The sequence below is a fragment of the Candidozyma pseudohaemuli genome (assembly GCF_003013735.1).
Source record: "Candidozyma pseudohaemuli strain B12108 chromosome Unknown scaffold00009, whole genome shotgun sequence".
Lineage (NCBI taxonomy): Eukaryota > Fungi > Ascomycota > Pichiomycetes > Serinales > Metschnikowiaceae > Candidozyma > Candidozyma pseudohaemuli.
In genome coordinates, this window is record NW_020194443.1 from 490,279 (window position 1) to 513,955 (window position 23,677).

Here is a 23,677-nt window from a genome sequence, read left to right on the forward strand (position 1 = left end):
TCTCGGCTGCACCGCTCACGGTGGGAGCGATTTTTCTCAGATAGGCTGTTTTTCCATGAGTGCCAAGCGAAGGACCCGTCTGGGGTGCCTAACGTGTATGTTCCTTGAAAGTTTATCCATATTATCTGCTAACTCCAGGTCGAAGGCGAAAAGTTAAATGTGACGAGGTCCGGCCGAGCTGCTCGGGGTGTCAGCGGTCCAATGTCAGGTGCATGTGGCCCAGTGCCGAGAAACAAAGTTTGTCTCATCACGACGAGTTCCAGATCGAGAAGCTTCCTTCGAAACCACGCTACCAGTTTGTGGTTTACACGGGGGACCAGAAGGAGGAGGCCAGTGTGGAGAGCTCGCCTGGAAATGTGTCGTTTCAACCTCCCGTCACTGCCGGTTCCATAGCAGAAACGGCTTTCGAGGAGATACTACCGATCGACGAGCAGCTTTTTCCACTAAGTCCTGCTAGCGGGCTTCTGGGCTGGGGCGGCTCGTTTGGACCCATGGAGAGCCCGTTTCTTTTCCAGGCTTTCGTCGACGGTTTTCTCAAATCCGTATCTCCCCAAGCATGTCATCCTAGGCTTCTGCCTCTGGCCAATTTCGTGCCTTATGCTCTGCAGAGCCCGATCATGATGGACGTCTTCAACGCATGCGGAGCGTCATTTTTGAGCAGCAGGGATCCGTCCATGAAGCACGAGGCGAAAAAACGGTACTCGCTTTGCCTCACAAACTTTGCCAATTCCTTGAGCAGGCCTCGGGACGGGGTGGAGGAGTGGATGGTTGCGGCGGTGATTCTTCTTTGTCTCAGGGACAAGTTCAGTGGAACCCTGGCGATAGTGCCTGCTTCACATTTGGCAAAAGCTCTTGAAATGATCCGCCAGCTCCGGCAAAGCGGCAAACTGAGTGTCGTTTCGCTCAAGTTCTTGATCGAGACCTTCTTGTTCAACTACACCGTCATGCTTTTGACCGGGACCCAGGAGGTGGTTCTGCGGCTACCGTCGCCTTTTCAGGTCTACGACGAATGGCGCCCGATTCTTGATTACTCGCCGTTTCGGACTGCTCTTCCATTCATGAAGTACCCCATTTTCGGCGCTGCAAGGCACTTTTACGAAATCGCAGCCAAAGTGTCCTGGTACTTCTCGCATCTTCCTCTTTCGCCTGAAGACAAAGGGGTTGTTTGTGGGCTTCTAAGCCAGACCTACACCACACCGCTTCCTACAATTACCCCAGAAGCAGAACAGGAGCTTCTCCCCCACGAGTTGATCCATGTTCGGGAGAGCATCTACCTAGCAGACATGCTACAGAACTGCTGCCTCCTTCTTTTGCATAAGCTTTTGTTCCCGATGCTTGAACGGGACGACCCGCTGGTCCAGGAAATCGTCACCAAGATCATCCACAAACTCTGTGCTTTGTCTGGTGACTCGCCCATTTGGATTATTTGCACCTGGCCATTGTTGGTCTGTGGAATAGCAACATCGTCTGCATCGCAGCAGCATTACATCTATTCCCAGTGTCAGCGGTGTGCTTCCAGGTTCCAGATGGAGTTTTTGGACCAGATCTGCCGGTTTTTGGTGTCTGTGTGGGGAACAGATACCGAGGCCGGTTTGGGCTGGAACTGTCTTCTTGATCGGGACATCATTCTGAGAGTGTATCTTTGAGTTTCAGCCACGGCATTTTAAATTATTTATTTTATGAGCGGGTGTTGTAGTTACCGTATTTGCAAAAGGCGATGTAGTCGAGCGCCATGAGGTTATCATATAAAATGCTTTTGCAGGCTTTTTGGCTTCCTTACCGGCCATGTCGTTCTTCTTCAGCGCTGAAGCGCTCTACTTGATTGGTTTTTTGGTTATCGTCTATGAAATCAGAAAGATCGTGCTCCCTCCTTCAAACTTTCCCAAAAATATACCCACCATTCCGTTTTATGCCATTCTTGTAGCCAAGTACAAAGGCTGGGACCAGGAACGGCTTTTCAACGAGTACTATCGTGATTTGGTGGAAAAGCACGGTGCAGTGAAGGTGTACTTTGCTTCGATGTGGAACATCTTGGTGACCAAGCCTGAGTATCTTTCACAAATCTTGAAACAAGACCAGGTATACGAAAAATGTGGGAACCAGATCAAAATCCCGTGGTCCCTTTTGTCTCAATACACCGGGGACAACGTCATTAGTGCCAGCACGAACAACTGGAAACTCTATAGAAGTGTGATATCCAACAGCATTCTTTTTCCTGATTTGGAGCCACTTGCGAAAAACACCCAAAAGCTCTGTGAACATTTAAAAAAGTTTACCAACAGTTACACTTCAGTTGGGGACATCCTCCAAAAATACACTTTGGCCAACGTCGGTGAATGTATAGTTGGACTCGACTTCAAGACCTGGGATGATGCTAAACACGCACCACTTTACAACACTTTGAAGCGCTTGAAGCAGCAGCTATTCAGACCTCTTTTCTTCTACTTTCCTGTTCTAGACATGTTTCCAATAAGAAGCAGAATGAAAGCCAGAAGGTCTGTGGTGGAGTTCAAGAATACCTACATGGACGCACTTTTGGCTGCAAAACGGTCTGAAAACGGCAACAAGCTCGGTGTCAGGCTTTCTGAGGCGTACGAAGACGGCAAAATCAGCGAAAAGCAGTTTCAAGATAATGCTGTGATTGCGTTGGTGGCTGGACATGAAAACCCACAGCTTCTTCTCACCTCTTTGGTTTACGTTCTTGGGAGAAACCAGAAGCTTCAGGAAGACATAAGAAAGGAGATTGCAGGTTGTGAAAATCTCAGTGAATGCTATTTGCTCAACCTGACCATCATAGAAACACTCAGATTGTACCCTCCAATCGCCCAGATCATCAACAGAAGAACCTCTTGTCCCACCGTTCTTGGTAAGGATATCGTCATTCCCAAAGGCGTCTTTGTTGGGTACCACAACCTTTTCACCCAAAGAGACCGTAACTACTGGGGTCCGAATGCCGACGAATTTGAGCCTTCGAGATGGGGTCTGGATATCAAAGAGGTGTGGAAAAACTACGCTACTGCAAAAAGCAAGTGCACTCTTCCTGCCTTTCACGGTAGAGCTAGAGCCTGTTTAGGCGAGAAGTTTGCTTTAACCCAGGCCAGAACCTTCGTTTCAGAAATCCTACAGAAATACCAGCTTTCCTTGGAAAACAACAATTGTCCCTTGACTCCCACCGGAGTCGTGTGTCCCGTGGGGGTTTCTCTAAAAGTTGATTCTATTTAACATAATTATGCCCACACCTGGAGCTGCTCGTAGAAGTCGATTCTCTTGTTGGTGGAGTCGATCTTTTCAACCACAGACTTTCTCAAATCGTCCACCATGGCAGGGTGTCCACAACTGATGAAAGCAGCGCTGTTGCTGCACTCGTCAATTTCGCTTTGAACGATGTTGCTGATGGACGGTCTGCCTGTTTCGAAGTTGATGTGTGGGAACTGCTCTCTCAAACGCAGAACAAGACTGTCGGTTTCGTAGATGTACTCCTCCTTCTCCAATTTTTTGTCCAGCTCTTCAGAAGAAGAGGATGTTTCAAGTCTTCTGCTGAGCATCGACAAGAGATCCTCGTTGTTGGACAAGTCCGGTCTGGTGATGTAAATGGTGGTCTGGATCTTGGTATGGCGTAAAGCCTCCATTTCCTCAAACATCCACGCAAAGCTCTTTGGCTCACGAATAATCCACACAAGCTTGAGCATCTGTTTGGTGTTGTTCACAGAACGCTTGGCCAAGTCGTAGATCTCGGAGTAGATACCTGGAATACCGTTACCACCAGCGAGGAAAACAGCACTGCTGTGTTTGGAAACAGGGCACGATTCACCATACGATCCCTCCACGCTGACACGACAAGAAAATGTTTTTCCAGGCACGAGGGCCAATTTCTTGCCAATCTTCTCGGTAAGACCCTTCTTCACTTTGCACAAAAACACAATACTGCTCTCGTCCGTGGTGGACTCCAAAAACGTGAATGGATGAGACTGCCAGAAGTACCAGCTACGGCAGAAGTAGAGCCAGGCATGGCCGCCAGGAACGGACTTCCAGTGCTTGGGTTTGGGAACCACAACTCTCAAAGTCTCATCTTCGACTAGCGTAACCTGGGCTTTTGGGAATCCAAACCAGAGCATTCTGGCGACTCTGATGAATCTGTCAAATGCCCAGACGGCGATCGTGGCGTAGATTATAGGCAAGTATCCGAATTTTTCAAGATGGTGCCATGCTCCAATAACCCAACCGACTGCAAGAAGAATATGGACTACCAAGAACACCTCATACGCTTTTCTTCTCAAAAGCAACAAGCCCTGGAAGCAGATAAGACCACCGCAGGATGTAGCCAAAATACCGTACTGAATGTACAATTTCTTCATGCTTCTGGCGTATCTTCCCTGTTTGACGTAGATGGCCGAGTAGAGCACAGAGTGGATGAACACAAGCAACACGATGATCCTGGCCACCCATCTGTGGTACATGATAAAGGTGGAAAACTTCCATCTGGTCAACCACTGCAAGAAGTTGTTACGGCCTCCAATGAGGAAAAGCAACGGAAGAAGCACCGTACCCATGATACCGGTTCTGTCTGCCACAACTCTCATTATGGCGATGGAGCTTTGAGGGAAAATGGGGTCATTAGGAACCACTCTGATTTGTCCGAAACAAGATCCAAACACAAGCCAGAAGAAGCCAAACACAATAAGCGATTCCATTCTCGAAGGCACAAGACAGTTGAACAAACCGAGGTTCTTCTGGTGGTCGTTCTTCTTCTTTCTCACCAAGGCAGGCAAAGTGATGTGTTTTCTCCAAAATTTCGAAAGACGTCCGTTGAAGGTGGTTCTCAAGGATGGAAAGATCACCACGGCCCAGTTTGCAACAATAGCCATAAGAAACACCAACGCCCAGTAGCCCAAAGCACCAGCTCCGTAGTACATGGCCCTGTCGAAATTTCCAAGAAAGATGTAGTACGACTCATAGTAGCTCGTAGCAAGCGAGACGTTAGCCTTGATAGGCACATCCACCGGTTTCGTCTTGTTGAAGCCCTCGATCTCACTGGGAAACTTGGCCTTCTCCTGGTACATCTTGTTGTACTTCTCCAAATCGTCAAAAGTCAACGGGATGTTGTACTCGTTGCACGATCTGATCACGTACTTCATGGCACCCTTATTCAACTTGCCAATGTCGTCCATGCATCCAACAACGGAGGCCACAGCATTGTCGTTTTTGCAAAAACACGAAGTATCGTGCTTTCCCACTTTTCCAGTGCAAAAAGTGGCCGCCAGCTGGAGAAATCCAGTGCATCCATGGTACTGGTAGGCGTCTTTACCGTAGAATTCATAGATGGAGCTATGGCCTGCAGCAGTAGCCGAGGCCACTAGAAAGCATAAAAAGATGTACCTCGAGAGCATATAGAGTAGGAACCCACGAGCGGCTGGGGTATTTATAAAGAGAAAACGGTGGATCTGGTCTGATGAGCCAGGCCTCGTCCGGCGGTAAAAACGTAACCAATAGCAGTCAATTTTATCTGATCCATCAGTGGCTTTTTCGAAAAATCTGCAAGCGTAAGCCTCCAGGCAGGTCCAATCATACCGGGTGCCTTTTTTTTCCCATTCAATTTTTGGCACTACGCATCCATTGAACATGTGCCTCGGAAGCTTAGTTTGCACCGCCTTCTTCCACTGCAGGGATTTTCCACTTTTGCTAGATCCCAGATCGCCGGACTATGGAGATTGTTTGGGAGGGCAATCGTCAACGGAACAATTTAATTTATTGCTTCGTGCAAAAAAAGCAGTCAACTTGGGTCACAAAGCGGCCTCAGATTCTTTAGATAAGCTCTCGAGTTTTGCAGGTGGGCCTTGGCATACTCTTTCGGCAAAGCGAAGTAAGCCGCATCATTCTCGAAGGAAGCATGGGCAACCGAGTCAGACGTAAAAAATTGGAAGTTGAAGAGTTTTCATTGGTCAGAATCCCAGGTCGGTTGTATTTTCCCTCTTCGTCTTGTGAGGTTCGGTGTTCAAGACCGTAAAAACGCACTGGTTGCTGTCAACCTGTCAAACGCCGAATTCAGGAACAATCCGAGAAACGGGCATGCGCCAGGCACAGGCAGAACCACAATTTCATTGTCCACACAAAAGTGAAGTTTTTCACAGCGAAGTTTTTCACAGCTTAGTTTTTCAAAAATCTATTTCTTGGCTGCTGCCCTGGCCTGAAATTCCCATTCGCTAAATTCTCCAAACGCTAGTGCTTAGTTGCCGAAACCGTAAAACGCTGCACATACGGAGTGCCATCTTGTGCCAAAACCTCAATGACATTTCCACAGCCAATGAGCGTTCTGCACGGCCTCTTTTTTTTAAACACGAAATTTGGTGTGTTGCAGGGTGCTGTACAAACGGGGGCTTTGTCCGGCCAAAACCCGGGCAATCCTAGGTGATCGTGATCGGCTTAGCCAGGGACGACAAATCTTTTGAAACATTGACTATTCAGATATTTCATCATCAACCTTATTTTCACGCCGCTGACGTTCGTATTTTCCCTTCAACTCCTCTTGGCGCTGTCAAGATCTCCATACATAGTGCGTAAGGCGTTTCCAGTCGCAACCGCCCAAATGCAGAATTGGAAAAGCCGTAAATCCTCGTCGAAAAGCTCATAGGTTGGTTTTTTTCTTGGCTGCTTTTGACGTGGTTTTGGCAGGTATAAGCTTTGTAGACGAGCGATCTGACGGGCAAAATAGGGGCCAATCGACGAGGACTTGAAGCAAAGGCTGGCCTGGAAGTGGTATGATTTTCCAGGCGAATCACGGATTTTGGATTGGCTGAGGGGGCTATTTTGTTGGATTGGCTGAGGGGGCTATTTTGGGGGTTGGGGCATTGTGGCGGTGAAATTGTCGGCTGCTGGGCGTTTGTGGCGCCATAGTTGTGGTGGTGAGTTCTGTTTGAAAGTTGAAGGTTTTTTGAACATTAGTCCATTCATGGGATGAGGTTAAGGAATTGCCATTTGTTGACTCAGGGCTGTGCTTGCTTTTCGTCTTCTCCAGGAAATCTATAACTGATTTGGATTCGGCCATTTCATGGCGACGATAGTGTTATGGAAGGGGCCTCCAAAGGACTGGTCACCATTGAAGTTTTGAGGAATCATTGAATGTATCAATATGTTTTTTCAAGGTCTTTCCATGCAGCTATGGGACCCTTATCTATATGTCGTTTAAAAGCCGAATCGAGCCGAACTCGGTGGAGCTCGGTGCTATAAGAGATTGACGGACACAGTACCTCGGAATTGAGTTCATCAAATCTGCAAATTCATAGCCAGGGCTGCATTCCAGGGCAAAAAGGTTACTTGGATGCTGCAATTGTGGTTATTTGATGCAAACGGGCCAAAATCGACAAACTGAAGACTTGCAGCAGAATATGTTGTATCACGGTTTGTTAGAAACCACAATAGAGATAAAGTGAAACTTAGGACCTTGACGAGAACAAACGACATTCAATGGCCATTTGTGGCTAACATCCAGGATTTGTGACTTGGTTCAATTATGGTCTCTATTGGGCCACCTCCCATGCGAAACTCCTTACTGTCCTCATGAATAACCGCTTCCTTGATAAGTCTTTAATTCTCTAGAGACTTGTGTAACCTCTCATCGTCTTGCAATGCCGCATAAGAACCAATCTCTCAATGATGAAAACCTGTAGAAGTGACTTATCCTCTCCTGGCTTGGAACCTCCCCAGTGCCTCGTTATGAGAATCCCCAAGCAAACTTAGTTCGTCTAATACTTGGAATTCACCCATTCGTGGTTATGGAAAGCTTCAGGCAAACTAATCTACGTTTGATCCTTCTCTAATGCAGACTAGTGCACCTTCTCTCTTATTCTGAATTGTCAGAGAATTTCACGTCAAGCCGCAATGGTGCAATCTCCCTGTACCGAGCTACATCAACGATGCTGTGTGCTCAGCCTCTCGATATGCCAAAAGTTAAGTAGTACGTAAATGAAACACTGACAAAAATCCCAATTTTTATCTACCCACCTAGCCATTTTCGGCTTATGTTCCACACCTCGGATCAATTGACATCCCATATCAAAGAAATTTCCGGATCTATAGAAAATACTTTAATTTCAGCTCTATCTGTCGCCGCATCGGTCCGAATATTCGGCGGAGTTCGGAAGATCCCCATACAGCCGGTCACGAAAAACGCTCGTAAAAAAGCCTGTCTTACTACAAGACCGCTCCAAAAAGTGTGTCTGTACTGCATACATGACGCATCTCCCAAGTCCGCTTACATAAGCGCACTTTGAACATCACCAATGAAGGAGCAAAAAGCGTCAAGTTCCCGACACAAAAAAGGCTTCTTCACGGATCTCGAGGCGAAGCCACGCGGCTGAATAGGTCATGGACGAAAAATAACCATAGTCAAGAAAAACAAAGCGCCCAGGTATTCGACAGTATTCGAGACATCAACTCGAAGAAGGTTGGCAAAAGGCACAATTGAAGATCCGAAAATATATTGAAACTTCAATGCCTTCAATTCAATATCCCTCTCCATCTCTTAGATAAGACTGCGGCGCGTGGTGACGGTTGTGGGCTTATGTAAGCGGCGTTGCAGCCTTAGCTATTTTGCAGCTAATGTTACGTAAGCGCCGTTGAAACATCCAGGATCCAAGACGATCACTATAAAGATAAACCGTTTCCACCTCAAAAAAAAATTCTCAAATCATTCATCAACATGGGTTTCCAACACTCCGACTCGGGCATTGCAGCAGCAATCTTCCTTGCCCTCTATTCCATCTACTGTGTCTTCATGGTCTACATCATCTACAAAAAAGGCTTCAAGACGGTGTACACATTCCTCCTTACCTTCCCCTTCTTTCGTTTTGGGTCCCAATTGTGTGGTATGGTGTTTTCCATAGTGGGATTCGAGCATTGGGAATGGCTCATTGCATACTTGGTCTTGGGTGCTGAAGGTTACTTTGTGCTTATCTTGTGTTCGTTTACTTTCGTGACCCATGCGCAGAAACTTGAATTCGGTGACTCCTGGGTAACTCAGAAGCGTCTGCACCTACTGTGTCTCCCCTTTGTCAAGTCCTACTCGGCCATGTTCCATTCGCTTTTGATTCCAGCAAATGCCTTGGTTATTGCAGGAGGTACTATGCTTACAGGTGTGGACGATCTTGATGCTGAAAAAGATAAGGTTTCCGCTTCAAAAGCCATGAGAACGACAGGTCAAGCAATTTTCCTCTCGATGACCGTTGTGGTGCTTGTATTTGCTACTTACGCATACAAGAAAGAACGAGTTCGCAACCACTTCAACATATCCGTCCTTTTGGCTTGTCCGTTTTTGGTCGTCAGAGGTATCTTTGGTATCCTCTCCATTTACATTGAGGACATGAACTATTTTCAGTTCTCCAACTATAGTGGCTCAGGCATCAATCACAAGTTGGTTGTGTATGAGTACGTTCTTTCCACAACCATGGAGTTTGTGGCGTCCATGTTTATCTTGAGTAACTTCTTTTTGGATAAAAGCAAGAACAGACAGGATGCGGAGAGTCTGGACTCTTGTAGTCTGGACCAGGCTTTCGTTGATAGCGAGAAGCATTGAAATTAATGGTATAAGTTTTGCATTTGTAGTACAATTGGGCGCTACCTATTCTTCAAATAAACGTCATATTTTGACACCTCGTAAACCGACTTCTGGGGCAGTGTACGTGAACAAATTGACAGAAAGCTGCATAAACGATACGTCTTCCCACGCCTCTTACGTAAGCAAGTCCAAGATTCACCCGGATTAGGGCAAATTAGAAGGGAGGGGGTGAGATTCAGAATTTTTAAGCGAAGAATAACTGAAGGGTCCTTCCTTGATACGGCGCATTGAGCACTGGTATGAAGCTTTTCTTGAAGGCATCATCTCGTAAATATCAAGTTAGTTCTTTTTTCCCAAATCCTCTCACTCACCTCGATAGCAGTACCTTTATCTCCGTTGCAATGTTAGAGATAGCTTCCAAAGGTCGATAGTGGTAAAATCAGTAAAGTTCGACTTGCGCTTACGTAAGCGCTACCCAGCCGCTCCATGATTTTGCAACAATGAAGGCTTGAATTCGGGTTGCAATGATCCAAAACCTCGACTTCACTATAAAAATGTCCAAAGCTTTCAACATCTTCAAAAGTCTATCTTTACTATGGCACTAAAGCACACTGACTCGGGTATCGCTGCGGCTGTTTTCCTTGCACTTTATGCCATTTATGCCTTGGTAATGGTCTACATTGTTCACGTCAAGGGTTTCAAGACCGTTTACACATTTCTTATGTCCTTTCCGTTTATCCGCCTCGGCTCTCAATTTTGCGGATTGGTTTTCGCCATCAAGGGAATTGAACATTATAAATGGCTTATCGCTTACTTGGTTCTCGGGGCCGAAGGCTACTTTGTGCTTATCTTATCGGCGTTTTCATTTCTAGTTCATGCCCAGAAGCGTAAAATTGGCTACTCGTGGTTGGAAAAGAAGCAGTCTGCCTTGAAGGATATACCATTGGGAAACTCGTATGCTGCGATCTTTCACTGGTTTTTGGTTCCAGCGAATGCTATGGTGATTGCTGGAGGCTCCATGCTTACGGGAATCGAGAATTATGATGCTGAAAGAAAGAAGGTCAGGATATCCAAGGGATTGAGAACCGCCGGTCAGTCCTTGTTCCTTTGCTTGACCTTACTTGTGCTTCTTCTTGGATTGCATGCCTTCAAAAAGGAAAAAGTTGGAAACAGTTTCAATATAACGATTCTCCTTGCCTCTCCGTTCCTAATCGTCAGAGGCGTCTTTGGTATTCTATCCATCTACATCGAAAACATGAACTACTACCAGCTTTCCAACTACAGCGGTGCAGGCATCAACCACAAGTTGGTGATATACGAGTACGTACTTTCCACCACTATGGAGTTTGCAGCCTCCATATTCATTGTCAGCAACTTCTTCTTCGAGAAACAAGCAGATAAGGACGCTGACAAGAACGAAGAGAAGAAGAAAAAGAGAGACCTGGACGACGAAAGTTTTGATGATAGTCTTGTTCGACAAGACCTGAAAAATCTGAATAATCTGGGTGCCGGCAGTGTGGATGACGATCTCGATGACGACGACAGCGGCACATTTTGGGGATTGCTAGGATGAAGCCTGGAGAGCCATTTGTTGGGAATTGCATTTCCAACTTTTCACTTTTTCGTTGCTTTTGATGCTCTGATTGGATAAACTATCCGAGTGGTTTTTGACGTTGACGTGCGGCTGTATTGCGCTTTTTGTGCGTCTTTGCCAATATGGCTTGCCATCGAGATAAGTCTGATTAGATTGTGGAGGCTTTTATCTTGGCAACGTTTCTGTGGCTTCACCAATTAGCCGTGCCTTTTGCGATTCCCAGAACCTTCAAAAAAGAGCTTTCCAAAAAGTGGTAGGTTGCCTTCATAACCCAACAGCGCTTGGAAACGAAACACGACGTACCCTTCCCCTCATGACATTTCGTAAAATACATGTTTAGCCGGTTTTAAACTCTGCTTACCCTCCGGAAATTGACTTCCGCCCAAAAGCCTTTGTGTAGCCGAGATAGACCCCTCCCCCACGTCTTCATGATTCATCTTGCTCACATGTCGGATAATTACACAATCACCATCCTCGGTTGATAAGTTGGTTGTAGTTGCTCGTGATAGCCTTTTAGCCATTACTATAGTACGAGAATTCAAAGATGTTCATTGGTACTTTTTGTGAAGAGATAAGCTCAAATTTTAAACTTCTATCCAACCTCAAAACACGCCGCCAAATAAACAGTCGCCGTTATCTGTGCAGCAGAGACGCGTGGGGCCGGCTAGGCCGAGTGGAAAACAGATCAATGATACAGCCGCTGTACATGGTCTTTCCACATGTACCACTATCTCCTGAGGCAAAAGATGTGATGTCACATGGAGGGCTCCAAACGGGTAGATTCTCGGATTTAGCAACGAGACAGAGAAAGCTGTGTAATTTAGGCACCTGTGCTGGGTATGAAACACTACATCTTCTCTACCAGCACAGCGTCAAAGTAACGGTAAACAGAGTAATATCGTGAACTTTTTTTACTGGCTCGATACGCCGTGAGGCTCTCCAAACCACGTTCGTCTTTTAGTCAGTGAATCACCAATCCCGCAGATGTCTTCAGTGACGGTACCCCTGGCCAAACCCCAGTCACATTTTCAAATCTTCTGCCACAGATACTTTTTCTGCACCAAGTGAAGCTTTGAAAGCCACAGTTTATCTGCGAGTTTCCACCCCAGCGCTATCTACCCAAAGTTCCAAAAACCGGCCTCAGCGGTTATCTGGCTTTCGATGTAACTTTGATTTTGTGGTGCCGCCTGGATGCACGGACCATTTGCAGTATCTGCACCTCTGCTGACAGTTGCATTACTGAGACATCACCATAGCGTTTTGGGCTGTAGATACGCCGAATCTCCGATATTCAAGCGCCGTAACAGCAGGGTCTACCTGCCACAATGCACGGTAGCAAGAATGCCGGCTCCACAAGTGGAAATTGAATTCCGAGCGGTCTTCATCACCAGCTGGAAAACTATAAAGCTGCCTGGAAATCCTCCCATCCTCTCATTTCTACATCATCACCAATGCTTTCCTTGTTCTCCCTCCTCTCTTTGGCCCTCTCTGTCCAGGGCATGGCTATCAAGCCCACCGAAGCCTCCAACGACCTCGTCAAGAAGTCGGGACCCAAGGTGTTGAAGTTGGACTTTGACGTTCACAGATCGTCTGCCAATATCACCAAGAGAGACACTCCAGATGAGGATCTCGACAACTCCAGAGACATTCGTTACCTCATGGACATGTACCTTGGATCGAACAAGCAGAAGCTTCAGGTGGACATTGACACTGGTTCTTCTGATCTTTGGGTGCACAATGCCAAAGCTGGAGATGCCTTTGGAGGTGCTTTCAACGAGGACCAGTCCAGCTCCCTCCAGCACCTCAACAAGGACTTTTCCATCAGCTACTTGGACGGCTCTGGTATCGATGGTGAGTTTGTGAAGGACACCGTCACTCTTGAGGACGGAACCTCCATCAACAACTTCCAGTTTGCCGTCACCGATGGTAAGGACAACCTCAACAGCCCTCCCATCTTTGGAATTGCCAGAAAGGGTGTGGAGTCTGTTTCCACCAAGGACGAGTACGACAACTTCCCCTTGGCTTTGGTCGATGCTGGTATTATCGAGAAGCCTTCGTACTCCATCTACATGACCGGTGATGGTGGTGAAAAGGGCCTGGTGCTCTTTGGCGGTATCGACAGAGCCAAGTACTCTGGCGACTTGGTCACTTACCAGATGAGCCACCCTACTCGTTCTTACATCAAGTTGAACACTGTCAACTTCAACGGTAAGACCTACAACATCGACCACAGCGTCAACATGGACACCGGTACTTCTTGGCTTATTTTGCCTAAGGATGTTGTTAACGACCTTTCCAACCTCCTTGGTGCTTCTGTCAAGAGTAACGGTGACAAGTACATTTCTTGTGACCAGCCTACCGACAAGTTTGTCACTTTTGATTTCGGTGACAGCCAGATCAAGTTGTCTTACGCTGATCTTGTTGTGAGACCTTTCCTGGGATCCTGTCTTTTGGGTGCCAGTGCCGCTACTACTGACTCTTTGCTTTTGGGAGACGTCTTTTTGAGAAAGACTTACACCTACTTTGACTTGGAGGCCGGTACTGTTGCCATTGCTCCTGCAATTGACACCGAGAACACCGACATTATCCAGGCTTGATGAGCTGATTTGTTCTTTAGATTGATTTTGTAACTAAAAATGTTTGCCTGTTGACGCAACTGTCGTACATTTGTAATTGTAGCCGCTGTACATGGACTCGACAATGGGGTTGCTTTTCCGAACCAGGCTTTTCGGACCGTATGTGCTGCAGGGCCCCTGGGAATTGGCATATTTTTTCTTGGTATACGTCACTCGGGTCAAGTTGAAAGAAGCGCTTCAAAAAGTTGAGTTTGTGTAATCTGACACCCCCTTTTCTGTCCCGCCCATGCCCGCTCATGTCCGCTTGTTTCCTTATCAAGACGACCATTCACATGCCACTTTTCTCTGCTTTAAACTTCCGCTGCACAAAGTTCTCTTGCATATCGAAGCGTTGATAAAAGGTACCGAAGACAAAGCCGTTATCTTTCGCTTAATGCCGAGACGCTTAGCCAATCACAGATTAAAAGTGCACCTTCGCTTATTGCCTCACGGAATAGGTCCTGTAACCTCATATCGGACAAAATGTGTGGAAACTGGAACCGAAAGCCGTACAGAGGCACGGACCCATTTGAAGAACCGTGCTTATCATTGCTCATAATGTTACACTAAGCTTGACAAAGAAGCAATCTACCTGCGTGGAAAAGGAGGATTTTGATTCGATGATATCTCGACGTTGAACCGCTGCGCATTGTGTAGATTGGATTTCTTCACTGGTAGTTCTCCGGGGAAGCCTATTCTTCACCTCCAGCTTCTGTGTAACTTGAAGGTATCTGTATATATATCTGTAGTGATGTAGCATCAACAACCATCATGGTTTCTATTATTCCTCTTCTTACATTGGCCTTCTCCGTTCTGGGCTTGGCTATCAGACAACCTGATTCTCAAGCAGACCTTGCCCCAAGATCCACCCCAAAGGTGTTGCAATTGGACTTTGACAAATCCAAGCCAGGCGAAAAGAGAGATGATGCTCCAAAGCCAAAGGTGTTGCAATTGGATTTTAACGTTGACAGATCCAAACCAAGCAGAAAGAGGGATGCCACTGCTGACCTCGACGACAACAGAGACGTGAGTTACTACATGGACATGTACTTTGGTTCCAACAAGCAGAAGATCCTGGTGGAGATTGACACCGGATCCGCTGATCTCTGGGTCCACGATGAGTTTTATGGTCCATCTTTCGAAGGCATGTTCAACCAGTCTGAGTCTGACACTTTCAAGTACATCAACGAGAAATTCGAGATCCACTACTTTGACGGCGACGCATCTTACGGTGAGTTCGGCACGGACGATGTCGCCTTAGAGGACGGGACTGTCGTTAAGGATTTCCAATTTGCTGTGGTCAACAAAGCCAAAAACAAACATACTGCAGCTATCTTTGGAATCGCCAGAAAGGTCCAGGAAAACGCTAAGCATCAGTACGACAACTTCCCATATGCCTTGGTGAAGCAGGGTATCATCGACAAGCCAGCTTACTCCATCTACATGTCCCAGGATGGCGGCGACAAGGGACTGGTTCTCTTTGGTGGTATTGACAAGAAGAAGTACAAGGGTTCTTTGGTTCCTTTCCCTATTAGTGACGACTACTACAGTGACATTACACTCCAAAGCCTTGATGTGAACGGTAAGGAGTTTTCTATCAACAAGTCTGCCATGTTGGACACCGGTACGTCTTGGAACTTCTTCCCTGACCACATTGTCGACTACATCAGCGAAAAACTTGGTGCTAAGATCAACGATGATGGTGAGAGATCCATTGACTGTAACCAGCCTACTGACAAGTACATCACCTTCAACTTTGGCACCCAGGAAATCCAGTTGACCTATGCTGACTTTGTGGTGAGACCAATCAAGAACGGCTGCCTTGCGGGTATCGACTACTGGAACCCTGACAATGGTATCGTTTTGGGTGATGTTTTCTTGAGACGCACTTACACCGTTTACGACTTTGAGTACGACACCATTTACATTGCCCAATCCGTGGACACCGAAGAGTCTGACATTATTCAGATTCCATGAGCCTTTTTTTAAAAAAAAAAGAAAAGTTTGTGCTGCTATATTTACAGAAAAGTTTATATGTTAAGTTTTATTTTGTTCAAAGGAATGTAAGGCACTAGTGTGCGGTTTGGGAAAAATGGCTGCAAACGTGCGGCTCGGTCAAAAATGAAAAACCAGCTTCCACTGAAAATAACCTAATAGCTCTCTTTTTTTGCAAAATCGTCGTTGATGAACACGTCCGACTCCACGCTGACGCTGACTCGGTGCAGCGGCTCCTCGATGGTCAGAAAGACGAAATCCACCACCAACTTGTATTGGTGAGATAGCACAGCAGTAGCAAAAGTGGTCAGGGTTTGCGGAACAGCAACCTCAAACCACTCGCCGGGACATTGATATATATAGTGTTTTTGGTGGCCGCTGTGGTCCTCGGGCTGGGAAACGTGGTATAGTTCAAAGGAGACATCCTCGTTGAGGTCCTCGTCCAAGATCTCTCTGGTTTTCACTTTTGAAGTGATGAGCGAAATGTCTGTCAAAGTAGAAGAAGAATCCAGCATTTTGCCGTCTTTGGATGTGATTTTCGGGTACTCCACCTCCTCCACAAGCGACACCTTCACGGACTGACACCGGATTTTGATGGTATCGGGAAGTTCAGCAATCCGCCTGGGAAACGAAAGCCCAAGTGAAAAACTCACATCTCGGTTGAGCATTTCGCCGGGCCGGATGTGTTTTGTAAGGCTGATGGCCCCATCGTCTTTCATCGGATAAGCACGGAAGAAAGCACAAGCTGTAAGCCTCAGACCTAGCGATAGAACCACCGCTTCGGCGCCAAAAGCATCCACTCGCATTCTCCAGGCCAATTCTCCGGGAATTTGCGCTTCAACCAGGTACATCTGCTCGCTTGTTAGGAAACCTGGAGGTATCGAGGTTTTGGCAGGTCGGATTCGGATCTGACAGGGTGAGTACGAAATCTTGGGATCGAGACCCGTCATGGGGTCTACAAGCGTATCCTCGTTGGCAAGAGGAAGAACTAGATAGGATACAGCAATGAAGTCGCCGTTCTGGGTCTCATGGGTATATGAAGGTGGAAGCAAGAAGGTAGGCTGTGGAACCAATTCTGCCTCTTCCGGCACTTCAGCCCTTTTGCATTCACATAGCGTATTCTTATCGGGAATCTCTACCCGGCTTTCGATCTCGTAGCGGCCTTTTTCAAGATTGAGCTTGGAGTCGATATTGAGCTCAAACGCTCTGAACAAGAACCGATGGTAATAGTCGTTGGCAGGAACAAGCGTCGAGGGGCTTTCCACCTGTTTCTGTGGAGAAAAAGCACTGGTAATAACGTACCCCAGTAGGGTCAATATGAGGCTGTTGATCACGATGGGCTCCTCGATATCTAGCACCACCTTGACAGGCACAAAGTCGCCCGACAGAAAGATGTTGTCGTTGATCACCTCTGCCGTGATTCGGTTAACCATTGAATTTGCAAAATGTCTAATTCTGTGCTTCTGATTACAGCTCTTGATTATATACGGCAGAACCCCTCACACATTGCCGATGGAAACGGCGAGGCGCCAGGCAAGTCCAAGCAACAAAGAACAATTCGTGATGCAGCTCCATGCCGGGAACCGCATCGAAACACGGTTAGAAGCAGTCTATGGCGATAGGAGAAGCACAGAAGCACCTCAATCGCGGTGATCTACAAGGAAAGGACATATCGATTCCGTACATTCGAGTGAGGGCCCGCTATGTGAATGTTTCAGACTACCTGAGACCTAAGGGGAGTGTCTCAGAGTGTAGTGTCGGTGCCTTTTCCAGACACCAAGAGCTCGATGGATTCATGGCTCTCACTGTTCATGTTGTCTGAAACAGGCGGCCTCTCCATACCAAGAAGAGCCTTGAATACCGTCTTGATGGCCCTTCTGCCCTGCCAGAGGGGAACAAAGACGATGTAGCCGGCAGCAAGAATGGCCCAGATTATGTTCACCACAATGAAAAACGTAAAGGCGCCTTTGGTCAGTTCGTATCCGCTGCCATACAAGGCGAGAGGAATGATAATGTGGCAGCCAAAGAGAATTATGATGTTGGTGAAAGCACTCATCCAGACCTGCCGTTTGAGAACGTGTTTATCTGTTTCCGTCACCTTGGCTGCCTCTTTTCCTTCTTCATCCACATCGTCTGCCATGACGATCTGAATAGAGAGAATATCCATATCGTACGGGTCCTCTGCCGGCTTGAGAAGCGTGATTATGGCAATGTAAATAGGACAGGAGCCGAGGGCCACGATGTTGCCAATGAAGGTGGCCTCCGTGATCATCAAGGTGTCTTTGTTGATCACTCCTTCTCCAAAATGGTAGGTTGCGCCGATCCAGCAGAGCAAGCCTGAAAGGGTGGCCAACGGAGCACCGATTACCAACGACCTTGCCGTCATTTTGCTCCAGAAAACAGCCAAAATCACAATACTGACGGTGGGCGTGAGGAGGATTCCCACAAAGCTGAGGAGCCATCCCACTGTGACACCCACATAGTTAAGGATTACCGCCAAAACCGCCATGAAAAGACCAAAACCCACCACAAAATAATGGGCCGCTCTCACAAGCTGTTTTCCTGTGGCGTCGGGCTTGAAGTACGTTCTGTAAAGATCGTACGTTGCAATCGACGAAAAAGCAATAAGCTCAGCGGAGGTGGCAGACGTCACAGACATGAAAAGCATCACCAAACCCGCTGCCGCTCCGCCATTTCCGAATATCGCTGCCATTCCATAAATCACCGGAAGCCCGGCGTCAACTTCAAAATCTGTAAGCGGATTAGGGTAGGTCACAGAAGCGGGATTGTTCAAAAGCGCCCTACAAGCAAGTCCAGCAGACAGACCCAAGGCCATAGGAATAATCCACCAGCACAAGCCTCCCATGAGGTACCCTTCAAATACAGAGCGGGCATCGGCAGCTATAGCACGCTGGGCGTATCCTGGATCACCGAATACAGAACACAAGTTTCCTAGGGTGACGGACCACGCAAGGAAGTTCATATCCTTGTCCCTGAAACTAAGGTAGCTGTCGCCTGGAGCAGGAATGAGCTCCTGGGCCTCCACGAGAAGATCGTACATTTTTCCTGGCGACCCGATCAACGAGGACGTGCAGAAAATGTAGAATATCATCACGATAATGATACAGTATATGATCACGGTGTGGATCCAGTCAGACACAAATGTCGCCTTGAGACCTCCAAGAGCAGTGTACACTATAACACCCAAGGGAAGCAAAAACGACGCTGCCACGGTGTGCATCCCGGTAGTCACTGCAAAAGCCTGGGATCCTCCTAGTAGCAAAAGCGCCGAGGTCAAGACATTGGTGGCCATGCAATAGCACAAAAACACAATGTGGCCCCATTTTCCGAACCGGAAGTGGAAAATCTCCGAGATAGTATGGGCGGCAGGGGCTCTACGCTTGATCTCGATCGCCAAAAACATGAAAAGCGTCACCTCCAAGGCTCCTCCTACAGCATAGAAGTAGCCTCCACTGATTCCATGAGAATAGCTCCAAGCACCTGAAGAAAGAAGCGTAGCGGGCCAGGTCCACGCCGAAACCGTCGCCGAAGAAATAAGACCCGATTTGACGTTTCTGGCGGCGGTGGTGAATCTTTCTGAATTCTGGTGCTGACCCATGTACTTGGCCAACATTTTGGTTATAAACACCATGATAACAGCGAAAGCTGCACCGAGGCCCACGGAAAAGCCGTAGCCGTAGCTCTGGGGTAAAATGGGCACCATTTTGAAGCTGCAAGATCAGAATTCCAAAAATCCCAGAAATGAGTTGCTGGGAGCTTATATACGGAAGATTTTGCAGCCATCTGGTGCGGCGCTTGCATAGAAACTAGGAGTGCAGTATCTCCAGGACGAGAATGTTTCTCAGATCTCCTCCTGGTAATCGCTTTTCCAAGCCACACAGATCAATTGTTCGATCACCAAATCGGTATTTGACATCCGTTCTCAAGAGGGGTTCCGTAAAAGACATTCCGAAAAGCCTCCGCATATAAGGCCAGGCCATTTGCTGCTTTAGTATCCAAAGATGTGGACAGATATCGCTAAACGGAAGCAGGACTCCATCCTCGGTGGGATCCCACCGGAATGGAGAGATGCTGAAATTGCTGACAAGATGCAGCGCACCGGGGAAACTAATACGAAACGCTTTTTAGATGCAACTCTTCCCGAGGACGAAAATGCCATCACCCATCTTTCATTGGTGGATCTTCAGAAGAAGATCGCAGCAGGTGAATTTTCAGCGTTGGAGGTCACTACAGCATACTGCCACCGGGCAGCGTTAGCCCATCAAATCGTCAACTGCTGCTCGGATATCTTCTTTGACGAGGCTTTCGAAAGGGCCAAAAAACTAGATCAGGTGTTTGCCAAAGATGGTGTTGTAGGTCCGCTTCATGGCATCCCTATATCCTTGAAAGATCAGGTGGACTTGACGGGCAAGGATTCCACCTTGGGGTACTGCTCATTGGCTGATAAGCCCAAAGCCAAAAACGCCCTCATCGCTGATCAATTGCTCGAGGCCGGTGCTGTCTTCTACGTTAAAACAGCCGTACCCAGCTCCCTCATGGCTTCTGAGACTTATTCGAATCTCATTGGCTACACGACTAATTCCTTGCATCTGGACTTTTCGGCAGGCGGGTCGTCAGGCGGTGAAGGGTCCTTGATCGCCGCTGGTGCATCACCATGTGGTTTAGGTACAGACATTGGAGGCAGTATTAGGATCCCCTCTTGCTTCCAGGGCTTGTATGCGTTGAAACCGGCCAACGGGCGACTTTCGTATATGAACGTTACCAACGCCTCGAGTGGCCAGGAGTGTGTAATTTCGGCGATCGGCCCGATGGCCCGCTCTCTCGAAGATGTGAAGTACGTTTCTAAAGTCTTGGTTGGAATGGAGGGGTGGCACCTGGATCCCAAGGTGCTTGCTGTTCCCTGGAGGGAGGAGGCTCAGAGAAAATTCACTATAGGCATATGGCATGCTTGTCCTGAGCTCAGACCGCAACCTCCAGTGGCCAGAGCTCTTGAAGAGACAAAAGCAGCTTTGCAAAAGGCAGGCCACGAGGTGGTGGATATACAAATTCCCATGCTGTTGAAGGCCATGGACACGGCCACAAAAGCATATGTTGCGGACGCTGGAAAAGAGGCTTATGGGGAATGCAGCAAGACGGGTGAGCCGTTCATTAAAGCAGCCTTGGAGTGTGTGCCATGGGATCTTTTTGGAAAACCTTTGGACGCCAGTGCATGGTGGGAAGTGTGCAACGAAGCGTACGAAATCAAGCAGGACTTTTATGCCCACTGGAAGGACACTGCTCGGTTGACTCTGTCTGGGAAACCTATAGACGCTATTGTGTGCCCCATCTGGCCTGTTCCGGCTGTGCTCAAGTACGGCCCCAACACTGAAAATTACACGGTTCCTTTCAACCTTTTTGACTGTGCCAGTACCGTTCTTCCTGTTGGTAAAGTGGACAAGCTGAGAGATGTCAAAGAAACCCAGTTTAAGGCCAGAAATGACGCCGAACAGAGCGTTTACGATATGTACGATCCGGAGAAGTTCCACGACTTGCCCGTTTGCCTTCAGGTGGTGACCAGAAAGCTTGAAGAGGAAAGATCTCTAGCTGTGGCGGAGGCCTTAGATCAGGCAGTGCACGCCTCTCGGTAGCGTGGCAGTGCATAGCCGAGATTTCGAACCATGCGTCATGTGCTCAAAAAGTTTAGCAGATTTCAGTTCTTCATCATAAAAAAAGTCGTTATACATACATCTTTGATGTTGATAAGTGTAGCTCCATCCTCGGTGTTCTGTGCATCTCAAACGAGGCTTTCACCCCCTCCTACATAATCTGCACGATCTACAATAAGCGAGGTTTCCCCGGATCAATTATCTAATTCTGCGTTAGATGCGGAAAAATAATCAAACAAATCTACTTTTAAATCTTCTCTCTTCTAGACACCCCCGGAGTATCCAGGTGCATCTCATCCCGTCCGTCTGATAGCCATATCTTGGCTAGAGTGCACGTGTGTCTGGTTTTTCTTGACCCTACAGATCTCCAATTTTTAGACGATTCGAAGACCATGAGGAAACTGGTGTTCATCCGCTGTGTGCCGTTGGCACTAGTGGTGGCTTTGACCATCCTGTTTGTTTTGAACATTGCTGTGTTTCAGGGAAACCGGGAACATCGGACACTCACAGATCCACTAGTTGAGATACTCGGGCATGATAAGGTGCCGAAAGAGCAACGGTGCCAGGACTATTTTACACATTTGGCCAGCTCGCTAGATAGAGACGCCTTGTTGGAGAACTCGACGCCAAGGAAGCAGTGGATCCGGACTTTTGTGGGGCATCTTCGGGCCTATGGAGCGTGTTTCCTAGAAAGCAAGGTGGAGGTGAAAAACGGCATTGAGGAAGTGGAAAGGAAGCTTTTTCCGCTTTTTTCAGGGAGAATGCCCGTGGTGACAAAGTGGGACGGCACCGTTGTGCCAGGATCAGAAAAGAAGGGCTCTTCGTTCTGGGGAAGAATGAAAAACGGCTTTTCCAAGAAAGGAATCGTCTTCAGCATGAGCGACGCCGGCGTCGAAGAAGCAAAACGGCTCCTCCGGGTGCTCCGGCTTCTAGAAAACGATTTGTCCATTCAGATGGTGCACAAGGGCGATCTTTCGCCAGACTCGATACAGAAGCTTGTGGAGGTTGCTCGAGGTGAAGTGGACTTTGAATATGCCAAATCGTCGCTATATCCGCCTCAGGATGTATATTTTGTGGATGCCAGCGGGTCGCTTGCTGACGGTGCTTTCAAGTACTTCCGTCGTTTTTCCAACAAGTGGATAGCCTCGTTGTTCAACACCTTTGACGAGATGGTGCTTATGGACACAGATGTGGTGCCGTTCGTGAAGCCAAGGACGCTTTTCAGCTACAAGGAGTACCTGAAACACGGAGCCTACTTCTTCAGAGACAGACTCACCAGCGAACGCACCTGGACCACTCCCATGGGTTTCTTCAGAAGCCTCCATCCGACATTAGAAGAGCAACGGGCATTTGACATTCACGATTACACCGATGTTGCCGAAGCCACGGGCTTTTTCCAGTCGAAATCCAAACACGTCATGGAAAGCGGCATGGTGGTGATGAAAAGATCAACACATTTGACCGGGATGCTTATTTCCACGGCTTTACAGTTTTGGCACGAAACAAGCGGGCCTTTTTATGGTGATAAAGAGCTTTTTTGGCTAGGACAGATTTACGCCGGTCAGGCTTTATTCACCTTCAATGGCCAGCACGCTGCTGGGATAGGAGAGCTTCAAGAAACGAAGAGCTCTTGGGAAGTTTGTTCAACTCAACCTGCTCATTTCGATTCAGAACACAAGCTTCTTTGGATAAACGGCGGCTTACAAAAGTGCAAGAAAGGCTATTACCAGAAAGACTTCGAAGCCCTTCGGTCACTTAGAGAACAGTACAAAACCCCAGAAGCTTTGCATGACCATTACCGATCTCCATCCAAGATAAATGGAGCTATCATTCCAAAACTGAAGCTGGGCTTCGTTCAGGATAGAACAAAAGGATGCATTGGGTACGTATGGTGTGCGTCGGTTCCTAAAGATGAAGAAACCAATGCCGTGGTCAGGTTTAGCCAGGAGCAGACCACTTTGATCGAGCAAATAGAACAGTTGTGGTACGGCGACGACTACAAAAAGTACATATAGAACAAGTTTTATACTTATATAACTTTATTAGACGAAATTAAATCTTGGTAATGATGACTAAAGAAAATGCCGAGGCAATGGAAATGCCAAAAATGAATTAATCGAAGGGAAGAGTGTATGCTAAACGGCATCACTTTTAAATCATTGCGAAGAAAGCGAAGGGAAGCAACCATTTGGCGCTGAACTTCGTGGAAGAAGCGCCGGCTTCGTATGACGATACGCTTGGAGCAGCAGAGCCGCCC

The 23,677-nt window shown here is 47.5% G+C and overlaps 11 protein-coding genes across 11 annotated transcripts; 8 read left to right on the plus strand and 3 right to left on the minus strand.

Moving 5' to 3' along the window:
- Positions 1-212: 212 nt before the first annotated feature.
- Positions 213-1,646, plus strand: C7M61_003634 (uncharacterized protein; the record flags this gene model as incomplete). Its single annotated transcript, XM_024858971.1, has 1 exon — positions 213-1,646. The coding sequence occupies one exon, from the start codon at positions 213-215 to the stop codon at positions 1,644-1,646; it is 1,434 nt and encodes a 477-aa protein (XP_024713058.1).
- A 139-nt stretch (positions 1,647-1,785) lies between these two features.
- On the plus strand, positions 1,786-3,073 carry DIT2 (putative cytochrome; the record flags this gene model as incomplete). The annotated part of the gene is made up of 2 exons (XM_024858972.1): positions 1,786-2,999; positions 3,031-3,073. 2 exons carry the CDS (start codon positions 1,786-1,788, stop codon positions 3,071-3,073), a joined length of 1,257 nt encoding a protein of 418 aa, XP_024713059.1.
- A 154-nt stretch (positions 3,074-3,227) lies between these two features.
- C7M61_003636 (uncharacterized protein) lies at positions 3,228-5,387 on the minus strand (the record flags this gene model as incomplete). The annotated part of the gene is made up of 1 exon (XM_024858973.1): positions 3,228-5,387. The coding sequence occupies one exon, from the start codon at positions 5,385-5,387 to the stop codon at positions 3,228-3,230; it is 2,160 nt and encodes a 719-aa protein (XP_024713060.1).
- A 3,308-nt stretch (positions 5,388-8,695) lies between these two features.
- C7M61_003637 (uncharacterized protein) lies at positions 8,696-9,568 on the plus strand (the record flags this gene model as incomplete). Its single annotated transcript, XM_024858974.1, has 1 exon — positions 8,696-9,568. One exon carries the CDS (start codon positions 8,696-8,698, stop codon positions 9,566-9,568), a length of 873 nt encoding a protein of 290 aa, XP_024713061.1.
- A 577-nt stretch (positions 9,569-10,145) lies between these two features.
- On the plus strand, positions 10,146-11,123 carry C7M61_003638 (uncharacterized protein; the record flags this gene model as incomplete). Its single annotated transcript, XM_024858975.1, has 1 exon — positions 10,146-11,123. One exon carries the CDS (start codon positions 10,146-10,148, stop codon positions 11,121-11,123), a length of 978 nt encoding a protein of 325 aa, XP_024713062.1.
- Positions 11,124-12,595: 1,472 nt separating this feature from the next.
- On the plus strand, positions 12,596-13,741 carry C7M61_003639 (pepsin-like aspartic protease; the record flags this gene model as incomplete). Its single annotated transcript, XM_024858976.1, has 1 exon — positions 12,596-13,741. The coding sequence occupies one exon, from the start codon at positions 12,596-12,598 to the stop codon at positions 13,739-13,741; it is 1,146 nt and encodes a 381-aa protein (XP_024713063.1).
- Positions 13,742-14,530: 789 nt separating this feature from the next.
- Positions 14,531-15,736, plus strand: C7M61_003640 (pepsin-like aspartic protease; the record flags this gene model as incomplete). The annotated part of the gene is made up of 1 exon (XM_024858977.1): positions 14,531-15,736. One exon carries the CDS (start codon positions 14,531-14,533, stop codon positions 15,734-15,736), a length of 1,206 nt encoding a protein of 401 aa, XP_024713064.1.
- A 173-nt stretch (positions 15,737-15,909) lies between these two features.
- Positions 15,910-17,187, minus strand: C7M61_003641 (uncharacterized protein; the record flags this gene model as incomplete). Its single annotated transcript, XM_024858978.1, has 1 exon — positions 15,910-17,187. The coding sequence occupies one exon, from the start codon at positions 17,185-17,187 to the stop codon at positions 15,910-15,912; it is 1,278 nt and encodes a 425-aa protein (XP_024713065.1).
- A 311-nt stretch (positions 17,188-17,498) lies between these two features.
- C7M61_003642 (sodium:solute symporter family protein) lies at positions 17,499-19,478 on the minus strand (the record flags this gene model as incomplete). The annotated part of the gene is made up of 1 exon (XM_024858979.1): positions 17,499-19,478. The coding sequence occupies one exon, from the start codon at positions 19,476-19,478 to the stop codon at positions 17,499-17,501; it is 1,980 nt and encodes a 659-aa protein (XP_024713066.1).
- A 298-nt stretch (positions 19,479-19,776) lies between these two features.
- C7M61_003643 (uncharacterized protein) lies at positions 19,777-21,402 on the plus strand (the record flags this gene model as incomplete). The annotated part of the gene is made up of 1 exon (XM_024858980.1): positions 19,777-21,402. The coding sequence occupies one exon, from the start codon at positions 19,777-19,779 to the stop codon at positions 21,400-21,402; it is 1,626 nt and encodes a 541-aa protein (XP_024713067.1).
- Positions 21,403-21,812: 410 nt separating this feature from the next.
- C7M61_003644 (alpha-mannosyltransferase) lies at positions 21,813-23,435 on the plus strand (the record flags this gene model as incomplete). Its single annotated transcript, XM_024858981.1, has 1 exon — positions 21,813-23,435. The coding sequence occupies one exon, from the start codon at positions 21,813-21,815 to the stop codon at positions 23,433-23,435; it is 1,623 nt and encodes a 540-aa protein (XP_024713068.1).
- Positions 23,436-23,677: the final 242 nt, after the last annotated feature.